Here is a 25590-nt window from a genome sequence, read left to right on the forward strand (position 1 = left end):
GAGCACTTCTTCATCTTCGATGAGGGAGAAGACGAGACAGACCTCAATTGCAAAAAGCTCAGCCTAATTTTGTCTTCAACAACCAAGGGCCCAAACTCCGCCTTCGCCCAAATCTCCATCAAACACCATGAAATTCCTCACGGGTTCCTCTTTCCCTCCTACCGTATTCAATACGTCCTGACCGAGGATTCCTCCCACTACGGCACAGGAAGGGGCGAACTCGTGCCCTGTTAGGGAGAGGAATCGACTATTTCATCATCACAGAGAGTCAGTGAGGAAGAAACAGAAGGAGGAGATGGGAGATGGGAGAAAGGACGAACGAGATGATAGGATCGGTCAAGTCGGTAGACGGTACCCCGATCGAAGGGAGGTATTGATCTGCTTTTTGTCGTAGAGTTTCAACCGTAATTCGTGATCCTTCTCCGGATTGTTCCAATTCGAGACTCAAAGTAGCTGCGTCGCAATCAAGACAAATAAGCTTCCCTTCTCTCAGTGCATGACTGACAGAGAGTGGAACGCTTACAAAGAACAGCCCAGAGTACTTCTCGTTTCTTCATAGTTTTCTTCCTCAATTTCTTTTGACCTTTCGCAGCGAAATCGTGCTTCTGAACCGCTTGTTCGAAGGGACAGTAAGAACGAGATAGTTTGAGAGGTACTACTTTCGGTGCTTCTCCGCGTGCTGAGGACTTTTGTTCGTCGCTGCAAAAGGTGAGAACGTGATGAGTACAATTTTGGGAAAGAGGGAAGAAGGCAGAGAGAGACGTACATAACGAAATCGTGTTGTAAGAGATCTGCGAATATCCATCCATGAATCCCAACGCTCGCAGCAGCGAAGAACTTCTTCCCCAATTTCCGACACAATTCATTCATTTTCGACTGTACACCTCCGACGCGATTAGCTCTTCATCTCCAAGGTAGAGTGACTGAGGACGTGGAGAGACATACGATAGTCTTCGCGTCACGATCCGTAAGAACGATCAAATCGAACCCATTCAAAAAGTTTTCATCCGACAATAATTCTTTCTCTTCCGTATGAGTCGTGATCTGTACCCTCGGATTCAGTAGCTGCAATCTCGGTGCCACAACTTCCACTCTCTGTGCGTCACTCCTCAACCCGTGTCAATAGCGTGTCTCTCTTCGACACGAGAACGAAGAAGCGTCGCACGAATTGACCAACATCCTCCTCTCTCTCCCAATACCCACTCCCTAAATCTTTCCATTCAACCTTCCCACAATCCAACAATCCAACTCTCCCAACTCCCGCAAGCACAATGTTCTTCGCTACTTCTGTCGAGATCCCTCTGAACGAACCACAGAGGAGAATGTGGGACGCTCTCATACGGTTTTGGGCTTCGACCCCCCAGAGACGGAGTTGGCGATCGTATAAGGCTGCTTCATCTTCTGTGATTCCCGAGGCGGAGGCGGTGGGCTGAGAGTGAGATGGAGGAGGGATCGCGTCGAGAGAAGAGTTTGAAACGGGAGCGGGAGACATGACTTGAGGCGCGCTATCCGTGAGAGTTGGCGCCGAGTCGAGTAGTCCGGTGAAGTCGATCTCGATCTCAGGTGCTGGTGCAGGAGAGAGAGAGAAACGAAATCCTCATCATCATTTCCATCTCTCTCTTCCCATTCACTCTCAATCAAAACGCCTAACGAAAGATGGATCTAGCAGATATCCCACCAATAACGAAAGCGTACCTAATGTGAGTCCTCGTGCTCTCACTCTCGCTAGTTTCTCCTTTCACTGAACCTTCGAGTCGGCTCCACTTCTTCGCTGCTCTCGTAGAGGTGCAGTCGCAACTTCTGCTGCAGTAGTACGTGCACTCCCCTAGTCCAACTGTCGCCGAGAAAGCTCACGAGCTTGTGTACGGGAGTGTAGCAATGTAACCTAGTTACACCGCTTCAATTGTATTTCACTTATCGTTCTTGTTTCCATAACCTACAAGCAAGCGCTTCCCTTTTCCCTCACTCTGGACTCGAGCTGACGATGAGGATTGTCTGTAGCTGTGGAGATTGGTAACTTGTTTCTTGTATTGGGGTCCATTATCGCTCGATTTCTTTTTCCACGTTTTCTTCATGTGAGCTCTCCCTCCTTCTCTCTCTCTCTATCTCAAGACAGCCAGACTGATACACCAGGAGCGAGTTCACAGTATGAGGTATTCGAAAATGTTGGAAGAATCAACTTTCCACGGTAAACGAGCTGAATATTGTTGGTTATTGATCGTTTCTTGTACTTTCCTACTCGTACGTCCTCCTCTCTCCCCTTCTCCCATCTCTTCTTCCCCTAATGTACTGACCCATCCTCCCCGGGGTAGGTCCTGAGTCCTTTGAGTCCTTCACCGTTCCTATCCTCCCCTCTCTCATTCACCGTACGTCCTCTACCTTTCTCTCTTCCCTCCTTCTCCTTCCCGCACTAACTCTCTCCTCCGCCTGTGAACTTCCAGTTGGTTTATCTCTGGTCCCGTCTCAACCCATCAATCCGTCTATCGCTCTTCGGACTCATCACGATTACAGCGCCTTACCTCCCCTACGCACTCTGTCTCTTCTCCTGGATCCTTTCAGGTGGTGGATCCTCCTTGTCCGGAACTGGGGGAGGAGGTGCCGGAGGAGGTGGAGGAGGAGGTACAGGCGGATGGGGTCTGGGAGTCGTCGTGAGTGATCTTTTAGGGATCGCGACGGGTCATTGGTGGTTCGTCTCTTTTCTTTCTCTTTCCTTTCTTTCTGGCTAGGGAGAGGAGTGCTCGAAGAGTGATGGGAGCTGATGGGAGTTGAGTGGTGAGGTGTATAGGTACTTTTGGACTGAAATTTGGAAGAGGGAAAAATCTTCGGGAGGGAGGAATTGGTTAGAATGTCCCTTGTTCCTGTACGTCGCTCTTCTTCCCATCTTCCCATCTCTTCCCTCCTCTATCTCCGTCGCGGAAGAAAGCTGATTCGATGAAGGACGAATTCAGGGTGAAACTCCTCGATTCACCCGAAAGGTTAGAGGAGATTCGACAAGCTGAACAAACTCGATTGAGGAGGGAATTCGAGAGGGACGAGATTGTTAGAGAGGGGGAGAGGAGGAGGGTTGAGCGGAACGAGAGGAGGGAGAGGGAGGGGGCGGGTCCAGGGGAGGGGAGGGGGAGATGAGAGTGAATCAAAACAATTCAATCGAAATGTGTCGAACGGCGATGTGAGAAGAGTCGAGAGAAACGGGAAGCAACCGCCGTGGTCCTGTGCGCACCGCTGACGACACCTAGCGGCATCGTCGTCGCTCGAGAATGGGCGAACAAGTTGACGAATTGCAAGAAGTGAAGCCCGAACAATCGAGCATTCTCTCATCTTTGCGATTCAGAAGCAGACAACGACGACGACTAGTTAGAAAGCTGTATGGATGGTTTCTGTTACAACACTGAATCAACGCGAAAGAGGCTCGAAACAAATGGGCTGAAAGAATGCAAAGAAATCACAAAAAAATGGGAAATTGGAAAAGGTCAAGAACGACACGATTCAGCTATGATGGAAAGACGGATAAGTGCAACAGGAATTAATAAAAGGGTCGTCAGTGAGATGAAAAGCGAGAGAAAGAAGGGGAAGAAAAAGTGTCTATGAATTGATCGATGAAGGAGGAGATGAGTGGAATGAATGCTTGAGAGAGTGGTGAACACGTGAAGAGAAGAAGTTTTAGCGAGCTGGTACAGATCCGTTGCTGTACGTTAACGGCGCGATTAGCGCTCTTCCTCTTGCGGGAGAATAGAGAGGGAAAGGAACTCGGGAAGTACGTACAAAACGGCCTCCAAACTCGTAGTGGGTAACATCGTAGGAGGTCTCACGGTCAAATACAACCTCGGGAACAAACTCCCATCGAATCTATACAACTGCAACATGTACGCGGCGTGATGCGCGTCGATCGAGATGCTCCACCCTTGATACAATTCGAATTGCGAGTAGTATGTTAGGACTTCGGTTGTGGGCGCACAAGGGTCTTGGACTTGGATACGACCGTCGGAGGCGAAGGCAGAGGGGTCGAGAGTTAGGGATCCGTTGTTGTGGAAGTAATACTGTTTTCGATGAAAAAGAAAACCTTTTTGTCAGTTGCTTCGTTCTCTGGCGACGGTCTGCACCAGGGTAGCGGAAAGACTCACCTTTCCGTGTTGCCAGATTACGACAGCGGTCGAGCATTGAGGGTGAGAAGCTATCCGAAGCGAACAGTGGAGTCAGTTTTTCAAGATTCGAAGATGCGCAAGGTTCCTCTTTGTCGCTTCGACAAGTTGGGGAAGAGGGTAAAGGAGAAGCTCACCATTTGCCTCGAATCGATATTGGGCTTCCTCAAAGTATCCATCATCGGTAAAAGAGAACGAGATTCCAGTGTTTTCAGGATAAAAGAATGGTCGATCGTTGTTCATCGGATCCGCGAAGCTCTACAAACGAGATCGAAACAGGTCAGTTTCTCGTCGTCGCCACAGGCTGAAGGTTTGAGTATAGTCCTCGAGAACGAATCGATCATCCTTTGACCGAGTCGAACGAGTGAGAAATTTCGGTTTCATTGTTCCCTCGTCCCCTTGATTCCCGCGCTATTCCGCCTCGTAATGAGCCTGTGTAGCTTCCCGACTAATCCCCGCCTTTGTCCTTAGAGCAATCGATGAGAGAATCGACGAGAGAGAGTGTTCCCAACAAGGGCTGGGCGAAACTCATCATCGTAAACCTCCCGATGCTCCCCTCCCTCCTCTCTAGCTCTATCCTATCCATGTGTGTCTATATGATCTTCCTGTCCATCTCCGTACTACGTCCTCGTCCAGTCGTCCTTTTGTTGACAGACAGAGATCGAACCCTTTCATGCAACACAAACCCTTTTCCCACGCGTCTCTCTCTCTTCTCCCAGCCAAGTTGAAAGAGACGGCTGCTTACAGGTCCCGTAACGACCGCTCCAGATCCAGTCGACCAAGTCCCCGCGAACCCAGTCGAGTTCGAAGTGAAGTCTTGCTGGGCGGAAACGAGGAGATTCCGGGAAGGGAATAGCGAGGCGATTAGGAGCGAGGAGGAGAGGGCGAGGATGGAGAGTGGTGTGAACATCCTCGGGAATGGTAGTTGGATTTGAGTGAGTGGAACGAGAGAGAGGGGAGGGAATAGGAGTTTAGTAAGGTTGATTATTTGAAATCCCTAACAATCGGAAATGTTTAGAGGACGCGCTCTTGACTTCCACTCTCTCTTTCACCACTCACTACTATCGACGAGGAAGCAGTGGAGGAGAGATGGTAGGGCTCAGACCAGCTGGTAGTACTTCAACTACGCGTCCGAACGGCTCGAAACCGCCACAAGTAGGTTTAAATCAACAACAACCTTCCAACTCGACCTCTTCCTCTTCGACTACCGGAAAGAGAGTAGGAGTAGAAGGTGTACCTGGAAGTGTTATGGGAGAATCAATCAAACTTGGAGGATCAGGTGAGTCTCCCTCTTCTCTTCTCTCTTCTCTCTTCTCTCTCTCGAGAATGGCTTGAGTTTCCCGACCCCGCTGAACTCTCCGAACGTATGATTGATTAGTTTCTGCCACATCGAAACTAGATCCACGAGTAAAACTCTTCAATCCCGTGACTATGACTGGTGGTCGACGTTCCCCTCTTTCTTCAACTACGAATCATCAACCCAACCATTCTCATTCTCGTTCTTCTACGACCCTAACTCCCTCCTCTTCGACTCAGACTCAAAGGGACGTGAAACCTGATTTATCCCTCGTTGTGAAGGAGGAGGAGGAAGGAGGATTTGTCGCTTCGAATTTCTTCAACAAGAAATCGACTTCGACTTCGACTTCGATTTCAACGCCGAAAGGGATCCCTAGTACGAGTACGACTATGGTTCCAATGAAACGACCTTCTCCGAGTATGGGTAACGCGAAGAGTAGTAGCATGAAGGGTAAAGGGAAAGGGAAAGCGATTCAAGAAGAAGAAGAGGAGGAGGAGGAAATTGATGAATTAGAATCCGATACTGAACACCAACGAGCAGCCTCACCGGGTGACGAGGAAGAGGACGAAGAGGAGGATAACTTCCCTTCCCCGAATCAACAGCAACAAAGGAGGCAAGAGAAGGAGAAAGGTGGTGGAGGGAGAAAGAAGAAGAAAGTACGAGTTTCCGGCGGAACGAACGATTCGGGGTTCACTGAGGGAGATGCAGATGGAGATAAGGAGAATGATCCGGCTGCGGTAATCGTCAAGGAGGAGGAACAACAAGAGATGGAAGGGATCGAGATTCCCAAAAGTGAGAATGGGGAAGGTGAATTGTTGGAAAGATTGGTGCTCGAGGACAAAGGAGAAGGAGGTAGTGGAGATACGACGATGAATGATGCTGGTGGTGTGGAAGAAGAGGTCGAGAGAATGGGAACGAGAAATGGGATTGGAGATCAAGATGTCGAATTGGTGAGTTTTTGTCTTCTTCACTTTCTCTCTTCTCCCGTTGTTTGGCGCTGAACCAAGACTACGATTTGTAGCAACAGGAAATCGCCCAAGTCGAAGGTGATCTACTCGCGTTGACGAATCGAAGGATCGCGCTCTTGCGAGCTTTCGTCGAAATTGCTGAAAATGGAGGTGGAAGGTCGAAAGACGGTCTCGATGAGAATGAACTTCGTCACACTCAGTGAGCTTCCCCCTTTTCTCTCATCCCCTGTCGTCTAGAGGCTCACACGCTCGTTGCAGGTCTCACGTAAACGAACGATACGACGAAGCTCGAGGAAGATTGGAAGCTCTCGGAATCGCTCCTACCGAATTTCAATTGTGTAAAGAGAAACAAGCTGGATGTTTCGAAGAGTTGTATGAGGTACTTCAAGCTCCTGAGGGTAGTCTGAGTTCGAATGGGAACGATCGAGGGTTGATCGAGCACACTTTGCGAGTTTTCATTTTTCCTCTCTCCTTCGTGTCTTCCCATTCTTACCGAGACATTCCATGATCTAGATCTTACCTCGCAACCCGTATTCCGAAACTCGAAGCCGCTGTCGCTACTCAACCGAAGCAATCTCGTCCCGTCTCTCGACCTGGAATTCCTCGAATCGCTACTCTCGCTTCCGGTCCGCTTCCTTCCGTTCACGGATCACCCTCTGCCGTTCCCGGCTCTCGTTCTTCTACTCATCTCGGATCGGTCGCTTCTCCCTCGATCGCCAATGGAGGAGGATCAAGGGGAGGAGGAGGAGGAGGAAGCGTCCGATCGATGATTCAACCTCCACCTGCTGCTCAACATCAACAACAACCTCGATCGAAGAAAGCTTCGTCGGTTACGAGTGGAACGGAATCGCAGAACAGTGCGACGATCGCAGCGAGGAAATTACGACAAAATGGAACTGGAACTCCTGCGACTCGTCCTGTCTCGGCTTCGACGACGACGACGACAACGATGAGGCAGAAGAAGAACGTCGCGACTCCTTCTCACACTTCGGAACAAATCACACTCGACTCTTCTTCGTCCGAACGAGACCCCCTTCCTTCTCCTCGTTCGAAACGTCCTCCTCCGAACGCCAACTCGTCGAGTACGGTCAAATCTGGTTTTCGAGCTGCTGGAACTGCGATTCAACCCCAACAGCAACAACAACGTCGACCTCCTGCAGCAGCAGCTGCTCAACCGCCTCGAGTGGAACCTTCGGCGTCGGCAGGTTCGACGGGTTCGAAAAGTGGAAGAGTTGAAGTCACTCCTGAAATTCAGGCTCTCACGAACGACATGGTCTGGGGAGAAGACGAAGATGACGTCGACGATCAGGAGGAGGAGGACGAAGTACCGCCGGTTGTACCTCAACGTCGAACGAATCAAGCTTCGAGAAACGAAGCGTTTTCGATCACTCTCGAAGATCCTCCACCTCAGAGACAACAACAACAATCGAACCCAGCTCATCAACCTCTCGCTCAATTACAAGATCACCGTCGAGTACCCACGGCTGGAGTAGGAGCAGTTGGTCCTTCGAATCGAACCGTTTCATCTGCTTCCGATGTCATTATCACCTCGTCGACTTCCGCTTCTACCTCGAAAGCACTCGCTCCCCCACCTTCTACCGCCGCCGCCCCACCTCCCAAGAACTACCCGTGGACTTCGGACGTTAACAAAGCACTTCGACAACGATTCGGATTGACGAAATTCCGAGCGAATCAAGAAGCCGCGATCAACGCCACCCTTTCCGGTCGAGACGTTTTCGTCCTCTTACCTACGGGAGGAGGCAAATCGTTGTGTTTCCAATTACCCGCGGTCGTTTCGAGTGGAACGACGAAAGGAGTCACGATCGTCGTTTCCCCTCTCTTGTCGCTCATTTCGGATCAGACGAAGAGCTTGATCGAGAAGGATATCCCCGTCGTGTTCTTGAATTCGACGATGCCGGCGGCGGATAAGAAATTCGCGATGGAATGTTTGAAAGCGGATCCTCCTCAAACTTGTTTGGCTTACGTTACTCCTGAACAAGTGAGTTTCTTCTCGCTGTCTCTCTCCTTCGATGACCGGTTGTGAGATGACTGACGAGATCTTTCGTTGTGAGTTTCTCAGATCGTCAACAGCGGTCAATTCAGATCGATTCTCGCAGATTTGCATCGTAGAGGTCAACTCGCTCGTTTCGTTCTCGATGAAGCTCATTGCATCTCTTCATGGGGTCACGATTTCCGTAGGTAGTTTCTCTCTGTCGGTCTCCCTCCTCGTCGTCGAGCTCACCTTCATTCCGTTGCGAATTAGGTCCGGATTACAAACAAATGGGATCGCTCAAACGAGATTTCCCTCGAATTCCCTTGATCGCGCTCACCGCCACGGCGAATTCTCGAGTGAAAACCGACGTCATGACGAACCTCGCGATGGAGAACCCGGTCGTGTTGAGTCAATCTTTCAATCGAGCGAACCTTCGTTACTACGTCAAGGACAAGACGAAGGGTTTGATTCAAGATATCGCGGAATTCATCAAAACGAATCATCGAGGGGAATGTGGAATCATTTATTGTTCGAGTAAGAAACAGTGTGAGGATACGGCGGCGAAATTGAGAGGGGATTTCAAAATTCCGGCTCAACATTATCATGCTGTACGTCCTACCCTCTCTCTGACCATCATGTTTGCTAGACTGTCTCGGTGCTGACATGTAGAGGGCTGATTGTACAGGGTATGGACAAGAACGATCGGATTCGAGTTCAGGAGAATTGGCAAGCTGGAAAAGTTCACGTTATTTGTGCTACCATCGCGTGAGTCACCTCTTGAGAGCTCGACTTCGAGTCTTGGAGACGTTACTGATCTCCCGCTCGATGTGATTGTCGTAGGTTCGGAATGGGAATCGATAAAGCGGACGTTCGATTCGTTATCCATCATTCACTCTCTCAATCTCTCGAAGCCTACTATCAGGTGAGTTCGTCCTCGAACTGAGTTGGACGATGCAAAGTACTGACTGTACTTGCGAGGACGAATCACAGGAAACTGGTCGAGCCGGTCGAGACGGAATGAACTCTGTTTGCGTTCTCTACTACAACTACGCCGATACGAAACTCTTGATGCGACTCATCGACGAAGGAGACGGTACCTACGAACAAAAAGAACACAACCGAGCGAATTTGCGTCGAGTCGTTCAATTCTGCATGAACAAGACGGATTGTCGAAGGAGTCAAGTGTTGGGTTATTTCGGCGAACAGTTCCCGAAAGAACAGTGTCACAAGACTTGCGACAATTGCATGTCTCCGAAAGACGTCGTCATGATGGATGTTGGAGAACTCGCTTCCGCCGCGGTCAGGTTGGTTAGTGCGATCGAGAGGGATAAAGGAGTCACGATGCTTTACGCGATTGACGTCTTCAGAGGTAGCAAGATCGCAAAGGTGAGAGAATCTCTCATCTTCTTCGTCAAAAGGTTTCGACTGACATCGTTTCTTTTTTCTAGATCGTCTCGAATGGTCACGATCAACTTGCCGACGCTGGAGCTGGAGCAAACATCGATCGAGGAGATTGTGAACGACTATTCCAACTCCTCTTCTCTGAACAAATTCTCGGAGAACGTTACGAACGCAACGGTCTCGGATTCACGAATGCGTACATCGTCCTCGGTCCTCGTTCTCGACAATTCCTCAACGGTCGAATCCCTCTCCAAATGGGTTTCGTCGGGAAAGAGAAGGGAAAGAAGGGGAAAGCGAAAGTTACGAAATCGGTCAACGAATCTTACGATCACGAAGTGTACGAGGGAGAATACGTCGATGAACTTTACGATGAGGTCACGGGGATCTACGAGGAAGATCCGGATGGGGATTGGGACGATTGGGGAAGACGAGTGATCAGGACGAAGTCTGCTGAAGCATCGGGAGCGGGAGGGAAAGTTGCTCCTCCAGCCTCGAAGAACAACGCTTCCGACGGTCTCCTCGCTCAACTCTTCCACCTTCGAGATGTCGTGAGTTCACACTTCTTGGTCGTCATATCGATCCCCAACTGACGCTCGCGCTCGCTGTCGTAGACTGCCGAAGAGAAAGGAGTCGATCCCTCGGAGGTCGTCTCTGATTCCGCTTTGCAGGTGAGCTCGACCTCTTTCTCGTCGTTCTCTTCAAAGTTGAAGCTGACGATCATCTCGTCGAGTAGCTCATCGCGAAACACTGTCCTCGTTCCGTCACCGAATTCCTCGGGTTCGTTCACTTCACATTCTCGCATTCCTTTTCCTTCTGAGACTTACACACAGCTTTTCTCTCTCTCGAACAGTATCAAAGAACTGAACCCTACCGACGTCGGATGGTGGAGTGATCACGGAGGACAAGCTCTTTGCGCCTCGATGCCTACTTCGAACAATTCAACCTCGAATGCTGCAGCAAAGTCGACTGTCGCTCCACCTCCTCCCCCTCCTCCAGCTCCAGTCGCCTCCCGCTCGAGAGCACCTTCGTCTACCGCCGGTCGTCGAACTTCTGCCGCTAATAACGCTGCGAAAGCTGCCGAAGCGTGAGTTCTTCCCACTTGAGTTCTTCGTGACTCTGGACTGACTCGTGGGATCTTCTGAACAGTCGCTCGGCTGTAGCTCCTTCGAAAGCCGCCCCTCGCAAAGCTCCCGCCTCGAGATCAACCGCTTCAAAACCGAACCCTGCTGCACCTAAACAAACTCAACTCGATCAATTCCGTTACAAAGCTCAAGGTAATAAAAGTGGAGGAGGAGGAGTCATGGCAATGCCTCTTCCGAAGAAACGTTAAAGAGGTTGCAAACCAAAAACAAAACAGGATTCTCATCTTTCTCTCTCTCTCTCTCGTTACTCTTTCTCTTTTGTTGTTTCTCGTATCATTTCGCTTTTTCTACTGTACCTCGTTCTTCACTTCGTCTTTCTCTCCCTGTCTCTACACAGCTCGTTACTTTGCAGGTTCTTCGATGCTCTTCTTTTCACTTTTTACTTCCTCCGAGTCTCGTTTCGCAAGGGAATTTACCTTTACTCGGTTTCTCTCTCGCCATCGGTCTATCTCGTAGGCTGCCTGATCGGCTCGAGCTCAAATACACACGAATTGAGCATCGAGCGAGTTAACTTAGTTGCGCTCCATCTTCGAAAGTTTGGCTTTCTCTTCCCAACTTTCACCAAGCTCACGCCTTTCTATTCAACCTACCGTGGGCACTTCGCCTCATGATCGACGCACACGCCTTTCTCAAAACGCTCCACCGCTCCCCTCGACTCTGCGCGCTCCTTCCTCCCTTTCATCTAAAGATCGACACTGCTCCTCTCACACGCCTCTCTGACCGACCTTGCACTCAGTCGAACTCTCAAGCATGTCGGGCGTCTCTAGGGGCAGGAATTGGCTTGCCAGAGCTCGGGAAAATCGCTGGATCAAGAAGCAATCTCTTCCTTCATGTTGGGGGGTCTGTGACGGAAGAGAAGCGGCGCTGTGTCACTGCAAAGTCACGAACGTGCTGAGCTGTAACTTGTTAGAGGAAAGGAAATCGGCTCCGCTTGAATGCTCGCTCAACATTCAGCCTCGACATTCACTTTATCCTCGAGGTTCTCTATTGATCCTCCACTCTGTACCACGTGCCCAGTCGCTGGGGAGATGCGCATCAACGAAGGCTTACTGCTTGCTCTGGTGAACTCTCCCTCTGTGTCTTTTCTCTCGAAGAATCTGAGTTTTGCGCTTCTTGAACCATGGATCGGGAACAGTAAGCTGCCCGGTTTGCCCTTCTCCTCTTCCACATTTCTGGCTGATCGAAAGTGTTGTCGAGCAGGTTTCGTCAAGCAGGGTATGCTGCCGTTGATCGGTTCGTCGGATTCTTTGTCAGCTCTACACCCGTTGACTGCACGGAATCCAACCGATCGTTCATTCCAGGGTCTGCGACTACTTCGACAGTATTGAACAACACGATGTCGTACCAAAAGTCTCGCCAGGTCGAATTGCGAGCATGATCGAGCGTCAAGCTCCGAAAGAAGGGGAGCCGTGGGAGAAAATCGCTCAAGATTTCGATCGAGTGATCATGCCGGGGTCAGTTTGTACCCTTCCCTCTTACCCGGCTACAGACTGTTCTCATGAGGTTCAGCAAATCGAACAGAATCACTCATTGGCAACATCCAAACTTTTATGCTTACTTTCCCGCGAATGTTCGTCCCTTCCCTTCTCCCCGTCCTGACTATCACTGATTCTCTCTTTCGCGCAGACGACCTACGAATCAATCTTGGCCGATATCCATCTCGGAGCGGTTTCCAATCCAGGGTATTTTTTTCGTCTTCTTCTCCTCGTCGAAAGCGTAGTGGAGCTGACGAGCGAGTGTCGTAGGTTCAACTGGCTATGCTCTCCGTCATGTACCGAGCTGGAAACAGTCGTCATGGATTGGGTCGCTAAACTTCTCGGTCTCGATCAGAGTTGGTGGAACGAATCGAAAACGGGAGGAGGGATTATAATGGGAAACGCCTCAGAAGCAGCACTGACCGTCTCGATCGCCGCGAGGCAACGATTCCTCCAACTCGAGCCTTCAACCGACACATCGAAACTCGTCATACTGGGGACTACCCAAACTCACTCACTTGGAGCGAAAACTGCTCGGATTCTCGGTGTGGGATTTGTTGCGATCCCGACTCGCGCAGAGGATAATTGGGCTCTGAGAGGAGATAATCTCGAAGCTGCTCTCACGGAGCTGGAGAATCGGGGAAGGAAACCTTTCATCCTTCGTAAGTTGAGCCCGTTTCGTTTCCTCAGCTCGATTTTGACCTCAAACTGTTTGATTTCGAGCAGTCGCAACTATCGGCACAACGTCAACTGGAGCTGTGGACAACCTCGCAGAGATCACCTCCGTCAGTGAGTGACTCTCTTTTATGAGATCTTCGCGAGACCCTCCGAAATGACCGTTGATCAATGGCCATCAGCTGCACACCATCCTTCGCTGTTCCTTCACATCGACGCAGCGTGGGCTGGAGTATACCTCGCTCTCGAGGAATGTCGAAGGGAGTGCTTTCTCGAAGCGATCAATGCCAAAGCGAAAGATGCGAACGGGACGACGGGAATAGCCGGGGGAGAGGTGCACAGTTTCTGCACGAATCTTCACAAGTGAGTTGGCTCACTGAGTCTCTGTCCTGTCTGGAGAAGCTAACGGGTTACGGAAGCGAATAGGAGCGGTCTCGTTACGTTTCAAGCTTCCTGTCTTTGGTGATCCTTTCTCGTCGAGCTCTCTCTTCCGTTCTCGGCGCTGACCACTTACGTTGAGCCACGTTCACTCTGCAGGATCCGCGACTATACTCTTCTCTCTTCGGCACTCGACGTAACGCCTCACTACCTTCGAACTCCGCAATCCCAGTCATCCCTGGTCGTCGACTACCGTAACTGGTCTCTCTTCCTCGGACGTCGATTCCATTCTCTCAAAGTCTGGTACACTCTTCGCTCGTTTGGCGTTGCGGGATTCCAAGCTCATCTTCGCAAATTGATCGATCTCGCAAAACTCGTTGACCGGTTCGTTAAGGAGGAACAAGGCAGAATCGAGCTTTTCACCCCGAGGAATTTCTCACTCGTCGTCTTTCGTATCATCCATCCATCAGGCGACGTCGTGCTCGAGAACAGACTCAACTCGGCGTTCATGAAGAAGGTGAACGAGAGAAACGATATCATGCTGACTGAGACTTGCGTCGAAGGCAAAGTCTGCATTCGATTCGCGGTTGGGAGTCGAGAAACACAGGAAAGACACATCAGGGAAAGCTGGGAGCGAGTCATCAGACCGTTGATCCGAGAAGTTCGAACCGAGTTTGGGCTCGTGAGTTTTCGTTTTTCTTTCGCTTTTTGTTTCAAAGTCTCGCTGACTGTGTCTACGTCTTTGCGTGCGCTTCTCAGGGTGGGGCCTGATTTGGCTTCGAAGTACTGTAAACCTATAGCTCAAGTGACGTGCAAAGACTTGTTGGCAAGGTTTCGATTCGCACGCAGTACATACAGGATTCTTCTCAGCCTCGCAAAAGACGCTTCATGAGAAAACATCAGCGCAGGCAGACTGACAGGAGGTTTGCGAGCGTAACCTTGACGAGACCAAGTTCTGTTCCGAGACATCGAAGCGCATGAATCAAGTTGCAAGGTCAGTTCTGAGAGTCCCCTCAGGATAGTGGTTCGACGCTGATGCTGTGTCAGGTTGCCACTCCTGTCTACAGACGCTCACGGTCAACCGAATCCGAGAAACGGGAAAGTCACATCGCACAAAACACAGACCACTTTTCGCGTCGCAACCTCTTCTGTGAGCCTCTGGCCCGATCTACCTTCGATCAGAGTGATCCTTGATCGAACGAAAACGCAGCTTCCTCTTCTACGACAACCCAAAAAGAACAAGCGAGAGGCTGACACTTCTTTCCCTTCCTTTCCGTTTGTGGGAAGGTTTTCGAGTGTCGCAGTTTCGAGACATTCGACAACACCAACAATCTTTCCCTGTAATGCGCGCAGTCTCGACTTTTGGCTTTGCAGCACTGTGTGAAAGAAATGCAACAAAGTGAGATCGAAAGGAAAGTGAGACCCTTGCGAATTTGCAAGGGAAGTTGTTGGGAAGATTCTCGAACCCTTCGGATGAGGGGGACCGTCTCCCTCCCGGTTTTTGCGCCCTCTTTGTTTGAAACTGAAACGGCGGCTCTTCCTCGTCACTCGGCGGAGTGAGTCCACCAAAAGGAACAGCTTTACTCTCTCCACAACGACTCTCTTCAACGACTATCCTCGACGCCTCGTAGCTCAAGGACGACTTCCGAATCGACTCCCGCCTTTCGGATTCGAAGCTCTTTGCCGCCGCCGCCCTTCTATCAAGAAGTCTCACTTGTCCGAGAAGAATCGATTCTCTTTGTTCTTCATTGTCCGCACTTCCGCTCGAACCTCCTCCTTCGCGCCACGACCTCGAAAACAAAGCCAACCGAATCAAGCAAAGAGAGGGTACGTGCACACGACCTTTGTTCTCGCTCTCCCTTGTCGATCCTCAACCCTCTTTTCAATCTCTCAAGACAGGGAGAGAGAGTCGGTTCCTCCTACTTTCAAGGCGCCAGACTTACGATCCCTCGCTTGCGTTCATTCAGCTCCCTATAGCCGCCGAACTCCCGGTCCTCCTCTCCTCCCTTTTCCCTCCCTCTCCTCTCTCTCCCTCCTCTTCGACGTCGCCCCACCGCCTTGCTGCTCTTTCCCTGTGACGATGACTTCTACTTCATTCGCGGCTCAACCGAGTCCACCCTACAACCCCGCCGCTGCGAAACAGTCGACGAAAAACCTTCCACCTTTTTCTTCGATCTCGCACTCCAACTCTAATTCCTCTTCTTCTCAGTACTCCACACCTCAGTCCGTCGACGATCCACAATCGAGGAGATACTCTGCGACGGGAGCAGGAGGTGGAGGTGCCTATCCTTCAGTGTTCGAGATCCCGGACCCTCACAAGAAATCGAGCTCGATTAGTCGCAATGACTTTGGAGGGACGGGAGAACGAGGCTTGTCAAGGGTACACGAGGAAGAGATCGACTCAAGGAACGTCCCGAATGGGAAAAAGCGAAGAGCTATTGACGAGGTAGAGGGAGAGACGAGGGAAAGAACGAGCGATACTTCGAGACGAAGTAGTCAAGAATCGTCAGATCGTAGAGGTTCGAACGAGTAGGTCTCAACCCATATGTTTCAAACGAGATGACACATTATTGACCGAAGTCTGGTGGGTGTTACAGTAGAAATAACGGGATTCGAGCTTCATTTTCGTTTCCCGCGAATCCTCATCCTCGACCGTCACAACCTTCTCGCAACCCAAGTAACTCTATGCCTTCTCCTCCGCTTCGAAACTCTCCTTCACCGAGAACAGCCGCTCCGGATCCTCGTCACCCTCAATCGTCCGAACGATCTCCTCCGAATTCTTCTTCTTCGAAACGAGCTCGAACTTCCCATGGTCCGCTCGACTCTCTCGCCGCGACCGCAACCGATATCTTATCATCTTCTGGTTCCGCCTCTCCTTCCCCGATCTCGACGACTTCGAATTCATCCTCGACACCCCCAACGACCGCGGCAACTTCAATCGCTTCCTTGATTGGACCCCCTTCCGACGCTCAATCGAAGGAACATCAAGCAGTATTCGAGCACAGTCGATACTTGCGAGAACAACAACAACGCGAAATTGAAAAGCGGCGAATCGCTTCGGGAGGTGGTCAAAACTCGAATCAACCTCCTGTTGGATCTGTTCAAGCCGCTCTCGGAAAACTCAAACCGAACAACGATCAACGTCCGAGAAACCCTGAGCGTGAACGAGAGGGTGAAGAACGTGGCGCCGAGACGGGATTGGCGAAAAGGAGAGGACATCGACCTCCGGCAGTTTCGACGAATTCGTTCCCGCCTCCGTCGAACTCGGTTGTCGCGGTCACGTCGGCGAGAAGCTATGAGGAGGCAATGAGAAGCGCGCCGCCGGGGATCCCGAGCGTGTTGGTTGGTAGTCCCGTCGAGGCGACTTGGGCTGCGAGGAACGCGAAAGGGGGAGGAGGAGGTGCTTCGTCGACCTCAAATCCTAATGCTCAGCGACAGAGTACGAGCACATCAGGAGGAGGAGGAGGAAATCCTTCGTCGTCGTCTTCGACTTACCCTCAAGCTCCGAATCATTCGAATTCTCGTTCTTCATTCTCGATTCCTTCCGCTTCGCATCCCCGCGGACACTCTCATCAACCTCCTTCGTCCCATCTCACATCCGCTCATCAGCCAAGGGATCGTCCACAACATCACTCTGCGAACCTGAACGCTCCTTCGCATTCTAATCCCCCGAATCTCTCGCCCACGACACCGCACCACTCTTATCCGCTACATCAATCGACCTCGTACGATCGTAATCAACAAGGCTCCGGAACACGCTTACCTCCTCTCAATCTCATGCACTTGCGGACCGGTGGTCCAAACTCTTCTTCCTCATCCTCCCATCCTTATCCCTCTCATCCTCATTCTCATTCTCAACCCCCCCTTCAATCTGCTCCGATCCCCTCTCCTCCTCCACCACCGCAGTCGCAGTCGCACTCGCATTCACAACAATCCGCCTCGAAATCTGCCTTCCTCTCCCTCTTCTCGACCTTTTTCGACTCGTTGCAAGATTCCCAAATCCTCACTTCTACCCTCTCGCACCAAATCTCTCGTTCCCAATCCTTGCTCGCAACGTTACAACAAAGTGAGGTCGTGTTGGAGCAGTTGGTCGATCGGAAAATGGAGAGAGCTAGGGAGGAATGGGGGAAGAGACTCATGGGGGAGATCGAGAGGAGATGGGAGGGGAGAGTAGAGAGATTGGAAGGGATCGTGATGGCTTCGTCGAGAAGAGATGAGAGAGACGAGAGAGCGGGAGGAGTCGGATTGGGGATTACGGAACAACCGCGGAGAGAAGAGGAGGAGGAACGACAAAGACAAAATCGGACGTTGATGGAGAGACTCGATCATCTGGAACGGTTATTGCTGAAGTCATCGTCGACGAATCAGCCTGGAGGAGGTCACAACGACTCGAGAAGGGAGAAGGAGGACGAAAGGATGGCCGGAAATTTACCGACGCCTCACGAGGATAAACGAGATCGGGGTTATTCCGCTTCTTCCTCTTCTCTCGGTGAATCTATCGGTTACTCGGATGGACGGACGAGAGGTGGAGTCGTCGCTGGAGTGGACGAGAGGGAGTAAGAAAGACGTTAAATTCTCGGTAGTCTCGATTTTGATCTCGTTGTTTTCTGTTTCAATCGCAAGCTTTTTGTGTCTCTGTGTCTTTTCGTGGTTGTCAGGTTGTGCCCTCCGTATTTCAGTCGGTCTCGTGTTCAGGTTGTAAACACTTAGGCATTTTTTCGCGCAAATCGTTACAAGGGAGAAGAGAGTTCGTTATGGAAGAAGAGATCGTTAGACAAGACACAGAGAAGAACACATCGAGGTAAAGACATACACAAAAGGGAGAGAGGAGATGCATCGTGAAGGGAAAGACTAAGTATGGGTGATCGAGCTGACAGAAAGAGAAAGAGAAAAATCTAATGAGAGACACCTTGAGGGAGAAATTCCGATGAGGTAACAACGACCTCCTTCCTTTTGGCTTAGCACACCACGCAAGCCGAGCAACATCCACCTTGACGATCGCGACCCATCTCACTCTTTCTCCTCTCTCCCTTTTCGCCTCCTCCTCCAACTCCTCCTCCCAGACTATTCGAATGACCATGATCTGCGTCCGTACCTCTCACCAACATTGCGGCCCTCGTCGCCGCTTCGAACAAATCGTCGACTCCGTCATTCAGGAGCGCTGAACATTCTTTGTAGGTTCGAGCTCCGATTCGTTGCGCCATGAATTCTCCCTGCAAACCTCTTTCGCACTCTCCATCAGTCGTGTCTCTTAAAGTGCGTGATGAGAGAGTGAGAGAGACGCACCTGTTCCCTCGTGACGAATCCTTGACCTTGACCTGTCCCATTCGAAGAAGAAGCCGTTTGCGCTTGATCCCTCAAATCTTTTTTACACCCAACCAACAAGACCGGGATATTCGGACCACATAGTTCTCGTACTTCTTCGATCCATTTCACCGAGACGTTTTCGAGGGAATCGGGAGTGTCGAGAGAGAAGGCGATGAGGATCACGTGAGATTTCGAGTAGGATAAAGGACGGAGACGCTAGAACGAAACATGGGAGAGTCAGTGGAGGAGAAAGGAGGGGGAAGGGAATGGGAAGGGAGGTACTTCGTATTCTTCTTGACCTCTGCACCGAAATCGAAACGAAAGAAACATGTCAGTTTTTCACTTTTGAGGGAAATGAGAGAGAGAGAAAGTGAGCTCACGCTGTATCCCATAAAGCCAATTGTACCGGTTTCCCATCCAATCTAATCTCCGCTACGTAATTCTAAATCACCCATACCAAGACAAACAAGTCAGAATCATCAGTTTCCTTCAGCTCGGAATCTCCGTCTCTATCTTCTTCCTTTCTCCTCCTCTCCCTTTCCCCACCTCTGCCGAGGCGTAGCTCTCTCTGGCTTCCATAGAAGAGAGAACCTGACTAACCTCAAAGATAGTCGGTTCGTATTCACTCGGAAACTCTCCCAAAGAGAAAACCGATAATAATGAAGTTTTCCCACATGCTCCGTCCCCTACTATCACTAGTTTTCTTCTTAGCTATACTCCTCTCCCAGTTCATCATATCGTCGGCGTGTTCGTGAAGGGGGTGGAGGGAGGTTGGGAAGAGAGAGAGAGAGAGAGGAGCGGGGATAATCCGGATTGTTCCGTACGTGAGTCGAGGGCGGAGGATGGGAGGAGAGTCGTGAATGGGGTGGTAGAAGAGCGGAAAGATGCAGTAGGCAGAGAGGACGGGAGGGATCGACAAGAATCGGATCAAGTTTCGAAAGTCGCGGGGGAGATCAGTTAGAAGGGGAGGAAGCAAGCGAGATAGTCAGTCATCGGTCTATAACGTTCGCCAAACGAGAGAGAGAGAAGCAACGCAGCACATTCCCCCTCACCGTCGAATCGATGATGATGATTGAATGATGCATGAATCAAGAGCCGAATACAGTACTCACAGGTTCATAAGTCATTGTTTCTCCTCTAGTCTATTGCGCACCGCTCCTTGACGAGTCGAAGAGTCGGAAAGTCGCGAGTTGGAGACGTTGGCAGAAGTTCAACGAGTTTGAAGGTTCTCTCACCCGAGGCAGCAAGTTTTTCGAGACCTCCCTTTGAGGGGAGGCGGTGCTATTTCAACGCCTTTTTCGCTATTCAATGCGAGAATAGATTCTCCGACGAGCTCAAGGAGTCGGTGAAGTACAGTACTGAAAAGGTAAGATAGTCGTGAGATATTCAACAAAGAAACAGCTAAAGAGTACAACAAAAGACTGACAACATCAAGAGCTTGAACACCTCGTGTACAGAAAAACCAAAACTTCTGAATCCTCCAAGTTACCTCGTCCCTCTCACCGGTCTCCTTCGCTCCCCAGGCCCCGTCGATGCCTCGCCGTTGACTGCCCTCCTCGTAGTCTGTTCCCTCTTGAACGCCGTTTCCCTCAAAGGTGATTCCCTCCCCTTTGGCGGACTAAACTCGTGTCTCGTCTTGGTCGTTCTCATTCTCCTAGCTCCCTGACTCGTCGTTGTCGTTACTGCTGCTCCCGGCGAGGACGGAGGCTTCGTATTAGTATTAGGTGCCAACGGTAATGTCGAGACGTAGGACGGTCGATCCCTCGAACCAGCAGCAGCAGTAGAGGAAGAGGAAGAAGAAGTGGGAGGGAGAGGTTTTTCAGCGGGACGAGGTCGAGTAATCTGAGGAGGAGTCCGTCGAGTTTGAGTGAGGGAATCAAAGGCGGGAGCGGAGAAGGATGAGGTAGGAACTTCTTGGGGTCGAGCAGAAGGGGGAGGAGCTCGATGATGGGAGTGCGAGAAAGGAGTTCTAGGAGTAGCAGAAGAGGAGGAGGAGGGTTTCGGGGTTGGAACGGCTCGGATTGTGGGAGTTCTCCCAGCAGGAGTCACTGGTGCGGGTGCGGGGGTTCGGGAGAGAGTGGCAGTTCGAGAGGGACGAGGGAGAGGAGGTAAAGCTGCTGAAGGAGGTGGGTTCAAGAAACCACGATTCTGAACAGTCGCTCCTCCTCCGTTGAAGGAAGCGAATTCGTTTCTCGTAGTGGTAGATTCCATTCCTCCTTTTTCGAGTGAATCATAGCTTTCCATACTCGAAATCGGGGATAATTGAGCCGGATCGTTCGAGTCCGATCGATAGCGTTTCGAAATCACCGTCGAAGAATACTGGGGTGGTAGACCTTCGGGGTAATCGAGGGGATCGATAAAACGGGAGGAATGGAGGATTCGTTGAATGATAAAGATGAAAATAAAGATTGCGAGAACGACTGCAGCATCGTCGAAACGAAGGGAATCAGTTTCTCTCGAGAGACCTGGAAGGAGGAAGGGGAGGGAAGGAAAAGACGTACTGATCGCGATGATTACGATGACTCCGACTGCGAACAATTTGTTTGAAGGAGTGAAAATGTTGCCTCCGGATGATTGAGCTTCTTGCTTGAGCTTTGGGGTCGAGCTCGGATGAGAAGCGGCGGAAAGTGCAGAGGAATGGGAGGAAACGAGAGATGAACGGCTTCTGTCGGAGGTCGAGGAGGATCGAGTCGTGGGACTTGATGTTGTCGAGACTGAAGAGGAGGTAAGGGGAACGGAAGAAGAAGGGCTTGATTCGGTCGAGGAGGAAGATGTTGATTCTTCCGTTGAAGTTGACGAAGCCTCCGTCGTCGAACTTTCGCTATCACTCGATGTCGGTCTCGCATTGTCAGACGATGTCGATCCTCCAACCATAGTCCAGTTGATCCCATTCACTGAAGACGCCAGTTGCCTCCTCCATAATCGCCTTTCAGCCTCTTCTCCGATTCCAACCTGACTTTCCCCTAACTGGATCTCGGCTTCTGTGGATGGAGGTGATGTTGTTGGTGCGGCTGAGACCAGGAAGCTTGAAGCGAGTAATAGGAAGAGTGTTGAGCGATACATGGGAATCGAAAACTGCGAATTACGAGGGTTCAGTCCACTGCTTTCTGCCTCAGAGAGCGCAGGGGGTACTCACGAAAGATGACACAGGCTGATCAGGAAAGGACGAAGTCACCGTCTAGGCGATAGAGAACTTGGTGTCTCCCGGTGTACTTGATGAGTGTTTGCTGTGTTGTTGGCGACGACGACGAGCAGCAATCGAGCAGAGCGAGTGTATGGTACAAGATCAAGCCTCAATCTCCTACCAGAGCACCTAGTACTTCCATCTCCCAGCCAGGTTTGTTCGAGTCGATCAAGAAAGTAAAATGGCGGGAGAGGCTTGAAATGATCAAAGGATCTCCGACGTAGAAGCTGATTCGAAGGGGTTGGCTGATCACTGATCAGAGATTTACTGGGGATAGAGTGCGTCTAGGTTCTATGGCAGAGCACTTTGTTTCGAGGCGGAGGTGATCGAGAGAGTCGATGTAGGGAGGAACGAGACAACTGAGTCCAGGGCAGCTCGACGGGTCCAAGATGGCCGTCGAGACTTCAGTATAGGCTTCCAGGACACGGGCGAAGGCGAGAGTCGAGATCGGGTCGGGGAGAGGAACGGGAAGAAGGAAACACATTTCGCAAGCTTCGAGTCACTCGTCGCTGTGAGCACCTAGCCTCGTGCGCAGAATCGCGCAATCGCAAACGAGACGAGCCTCTGTTCAGAAGGGTCGAGGGCGTGCTAGGGGCCGAGTAAGCTGACAGGCTCAGTGCGGAGGACGTTCGAATTGAGCTTTCTTTGTCGCATCGAGACGAGCCACTCCGAGCTTGTGAGAGATGCATGAGATCAAGAGACACATTACAATGCGAGTGAACGAGATGAGGATGCTAGTACTAGAATGAGATACGTAGGATGAATGAAACCGAATGACGAGAAATGCTAAGCTCAAAAACACACGCAAGAATTACTTCCAACAGCTACGGGCGCAACAGAGAATCAGTATCCTGACATTCCAGAAGAGTGTGCGAAAGAGCGAGGGCTCACCTAGGAATCGCGCCAATGACTTTTGCCCACTGTTTCATTTTCCCAGGAGTCGCAATTCCCTCCTTCCCCTCTTTGACGTTCCTAAACAGCTGTGCCGCCTTATCTTCCGCCTCACACCAAAACAACGCAAATCCAACGGGGCTTCCCCTCGGCGGAGGAATCTTGAAGAACCCGTTCGAACGATCGAAATACCATTTGTTGACTGGATTGTTCGATCTCGACCTCCAGACCAAATCTCGTGCGATACCTTGACCTCCCAAGCCACCTACGTTCGGGTTCAACGCGTCGACGAGTCCGAGTCCCCAAGATTCGTCTCGAAGTGCCCCCCAGAGGAAATCAACGGTTCCATCCCCTTGCAACGAAGGTAACACGGCGAATTTGTCCAAGTAAGCAATCGTTTCTCCTCCAGAGGTAGGATCTCGTTCGTTTGTGACGATCGCGACGGCTTGATAATCTCCCGCGACGATACAGAAATCTAAATCCCTCCTCAGTCGATCGTAGAATGGTTCGCGATCGAGAGTTTTCCCAAACGATTCTTCGAGGACGTGGGTGAGTTTATCTTCGTCGAGGTCGTTCATCGAACGCATGACTCGAATGGGGAGACCTCGACGAATGATCGTCGGTTGATGTTGTATGTTTCGACGGGGGATGAGATCGTGATGGAGAGAAGGGGAATGGGCAGGTTTGTTCGTGATGAGGTTCGCTATGAGGGATCGAGGGGAACGATGAGAGACGAGAATGGCGGAAGCGGTTCGAGGTAAATCGGCGAGACAATCTCGGATCAAGGCGAGGTTCGATAGAGCGGTCGGATGAGATTCTTGCCAAATGAACGATTGATTGATGTAGTCGAATTCGGACTCTAAGTTGATCGATAGATGGGGATCTCCTTCTCGAGCGGGTGAAGGAATTCCTCCTTCTCGATTGATGATCATGATTCGTACGGGAGTGAGGTCGACGTCGTGTTCGAGTCGAGCATCCGCTTCGTACCGTAATCCCGCTTGTCGTTCGGCGTCGGCGAGTCCGTGAGAGATTGCTCGTAAGGCGTCGTTCGCCGAAACGCAAATCGAGAAACAAGATTGATCGAGCGCCATGGGTGGAATGACTGGAATCTCTCCCCTCCTGACGGCGTTTCGGATCCCAGATAACGAGTCGACGAAGAGGTCGGTATGGGTCACGTCGTAAGGTTTCTCGCTCGTCGAAGCGATCGGAGCGAGAGTATCTTCGAACGCGGCTCCTTTCACGCAGAGTACTCCTTCGAGTAAAGGTCTCGCGGCTCCTCCTTTCGCTTCGAGCATGTTGCTGAACTGTAAGGTTTCCGCCTTCATCCGTTCCCTCAACGCGACGACTTGTCGCCTTCGTTCGTCTTCTGGAGTCGCGACGATTCGATCCTCCTCCTCGTTCCAATTCTCGTTGTCCATGACGATGATCGAGACCAATCCCAACTTTTTCAGGTAGACCATTCCTTCCGCTATTGACTCCATCTGACGGTCCGTGAACGGTCCTTGTACTTTAACGAGTGCCGTATGTCTGCTAGCTGGATGAGCGAGTAATTCGTCTGCGAGTTCGTTCGTGCTCTTTTCTGTCGTCGTCGTTGTCGAGGAAGTAATGGAAGCGGAGGAGAGGGGAGGGAATCCAATTGGAAGAGTCGAAGAGAAAGCGGTTGTCGGAGTTTCTTGATCGTTCATCGGGAACGCGGGTTTATCGCTTTCGGATATAGGGTCGAACAGAGAGGGTTTCGATCGATGTGGAGCTGCGGCAGGATCGAAATTCTTGAGGTAGAATCGAGAATCTCGAGCGGAAGGTTGAGCCTCGAGAACCGATAGAATGAAGTCCTAGCATACTCGAACCGTGAGGTTTCGCTCTCGAGTCGAAGTATAGAGTGTAGTTTTAGCTCACCCTCTGCATCTCTAGCTCTGCCTGTCGACTCTGACCAGGTCCTGCTCTGCCCGAGTACAATCTCCGATTCAACTAGTTTCTCCCGCAGTCTCATCAGCTCGCAGAACCCTTGCGGTACAATATTCGGGGACTTACGACATCGTTGAAAACGTTTTTGCCCTTTGCAGAAGCTTGGAACGACTTCCCAGTGCTGATCGCTTCCTTCAACAACAAAGTCATCCCGATCCGGCGACTCCGAAGACCGTCGCTCGTCTGATGCACTTCTGAAGAGTGTTCCGATCGTGCTTTGAGTGAAGGCGAGTCCGATCAAGCTGATGAGGGGGGGTAGGAAAGAGTCAAAAAAGGAGAGCATTTCGCTCGCTCAATTGCTCGTTTCGCAATTTTGGCTCGCTAGCTTCGAAGTTGACGCAGTTCTCCAACTCGCCGAGCTGTATTTGGCGCAGATGTTCCGATCCGATACTAACTTTTTCGAAATTCGAAATGAAAACCTGAAATGTTGGAAATGGTTCTCGTTCGGAGGCTACTGTACCGTAGTTCGGCCGGAGGGGTAAACCAATGAGAAGTAATGCAATTTGGAGAACGACATGATGCTATGAAAAGAAGAGGAGAACGTGCTACGATGATGAGGGGTACAGAGTGAAATAGTGGAAGACAGATTGGGTCATTAGAGAGCTGGGAATCGACAGACAACAGAGATTAGGTCGAGAGAAGGGGTAAAAGCTTAGTATTAGTAGCACTGATGAGACGATCCTGAACAGAGATGGAGAATGGGGATACAATAGAGAGGAGAAAATGAACCTGAGAAAACGGAGAAAGGAAAAACGCCCGATGACCTCCTGCGACG

At 50.9% G+C, this 25590-nt stretch overlaps 8 protein-coding genes across 8 annotated transcripts; 4 read left to right on the forward strand and 4 right to left on the reverse strand.

The window, feature by feature from the left end:
- Window positions 1–75: 75 nt before the first annotated feature.
- AOS1 (E1 ubiquitin-activating protein AOS1) lies at window positions 76–1492 on the reverse strand (the record flags this gene model as incomplete). The annotated part of the gene is made up of 6 exons (XM_076632725.1): window positions 76–247; window positions 321–453; window positions 524–699; window positions 767–876; window positions 946–1095; window positions 1166–1492. The coding sequence occupies 6 exons, from the start codon at window positions 1490–1492 to the stop codon at window positions 76–78; spliced, it is 1068 nt and encodes a 355-aa protein (XP_076487352.1).
- A 164-nt stretch (window positions 1493–1656) lies between these two features.
- JCM6883_006185 (uncharacterized protein) lies at window positions 1657–3126 on the forward strand (the record flags this gene model as incomplete). Its single annotated transcript, XM_076632726.1, has 9 exons — window positions 1657–1700; window positions 1784–1811; window positions 1877–1942; window positions 2002–2075; window positions 2148–2241; window positions 2313–2366; window positions 2442–2686; window positions 2786–2860; window positions 2949–3126. The coding sequence occupies 9 exons, from the start codon at window positions 1657–1659 to the stop codon at window positions 3124–3126; spliced, it is 858 nt and encodes a 285-aa protein (XP_076487353.1).
- A 578-nt stretch (window positions 3127–3704) lies between these two features.
- Window positions 3705–5049, reverse strand: JCM6883_006186 (uncharacterized protein; the record flags this gene model as incomplete). Its single annotated transcript, XM_076632727.1, has 4 exons — window positions 3705–4037; window positions 4122–4171; window positions 4277–4397; window positions 4885–5049. The coding sequence occupies 4 exons, from the start codon at window positions 5047–5049 to the stop codon at window positions 3705–3707; spliced, it is 669 nt and encodes a 222-aa protein (XP_076487354.1).
- Window positions 5050–5228: 179 nt separating this feature from the next.
- JCM6883_006187 (RecQ family ATP-dependent DNA helicase) lies at window positions 5229–11128 on the forward strand (the record flags this gene model as incomplete). The annotated part of the gene is made up of 15 exons (XM_076632728.1): window positions 5229–5418; window positions 5518–6386; window positions 6458–6603; window positions 6663–6851; window positions 6918–8403; window positions 8485–8599; window positions 8668–9005; window positions 9083–9162; window positions 9238–9319; window positions 9388–9783; window positions 9846–10346; window positions 10410–10466; window positions 10532–10575; window positions 10649–10882; window positions 10945–11128. 15 exons carry the CDS (start codon window positions 5229–5231, stop codon window positions 11126–11128), a joined length of 4911 nt encoding a protein of 1636 aa, XP_076487355.1.
- Window positions 11129–12060: 932 nt separating this feature from the next.
- JCM6883_006188 (uncharacterized protein) lies at window positions 12061–14239 on the forward strand (the record flags this gene model as incomplete). The annotated part of the gene is made up of 11 exons (XM_076632729.1): window positions 12061–12074; window positions 12141–12173; window positions 12242–12394; window positions 12462–12510; window positions 12567–12622; window positions 12686–13077; window positions 13142–13204; window positions 13273–13453; window positions 13517–13552; window positions 13628–14150; window positions 14228–14239. 11 exons carry the CDS (start codon window positions 12061–12063, stop codon window positions 14237–14239), a joined length of 1512 nt encoding a protein of 503 aa, XP_076487356.1.
- Window positions 14240–15548: 1309 nt separating this feature from the next.
- On the forward strand, window positions 15549–18028 carry JCM6883_006189 (uncharacterized protein; the record flags this gene model as incomplete). Its single annotated transcript, XM_076632730.1, has 2 exons — window positions 15549–15997; window positions 16066–18028. 2 exons carry the CDS (start codon window positions 15549–15551, stop codon window positions 18026–18028), a joined length of 2412 nt encoding a protein of 803 aa, XP_076487357.1.
- A 398-nt stretch (window positions 18029–18426) lies between these two features.
- On the reverse strand, window positions 18427–21838 carry JCM6883_006190 (uncharacterized protein; the record flags this gene model as incomplete). Its single annotated transcript, XM_076632731.1, has 7 exons — window positions 18427–18681; window positions 18755–18991; window positions 19058–19076; window positions 19156–19217; window positions 19376–19486; window positions 20279–21195; window positions 21277–21838. The coding sequence occupies 7 exons, from the start codon at window positions 21836–21838 to the stop codon at window positions 18427–18429; spliced, it is 2163 nt and encodes a 720-aa protein (XP_076487358.1).
- Window positions 21839–22770: 932 nt separating this feature from the next.
- On the reverse strand, window positions 22771–24965 carry ARG2 (acetyl-CoA:L-glutamate N-acetyltransferase; the record flags this gene model as incomplete). The annotated part of the gene is made up of 4 exons (XM_076632732.1): window positions 22771–22783; window positions 22851–24682; window positions 24747–24818; window positions 24882–24965. 4 exons carry the CDS (start codon window positions 24963–24965, stop codon window positions 22771–22773), a joined length of 2001 nt encoding a protein of 666 aa, XP_076487359.1.
- Window positions 24966–25590: the final 625 nt, after the last annotated feature.

This window comes from Sporobolomyces salmoneus (assembly GCF_050403485.1).
Source record: "Sporobolomyces salmoneus JCM6883 DNA, S_salmoneus_JCM6883_v1_ctg29, whole genome shotgun sequence".
Classification (NCBI taxonomy): domain Eukaryota; kingdom Fungi; phylum Basidiomycota; class Microbotryomycetes; order Sporidiobolales; family Sporidiobolaceae; genus Sporobolomyces; species Sporobolomyces salmoneus.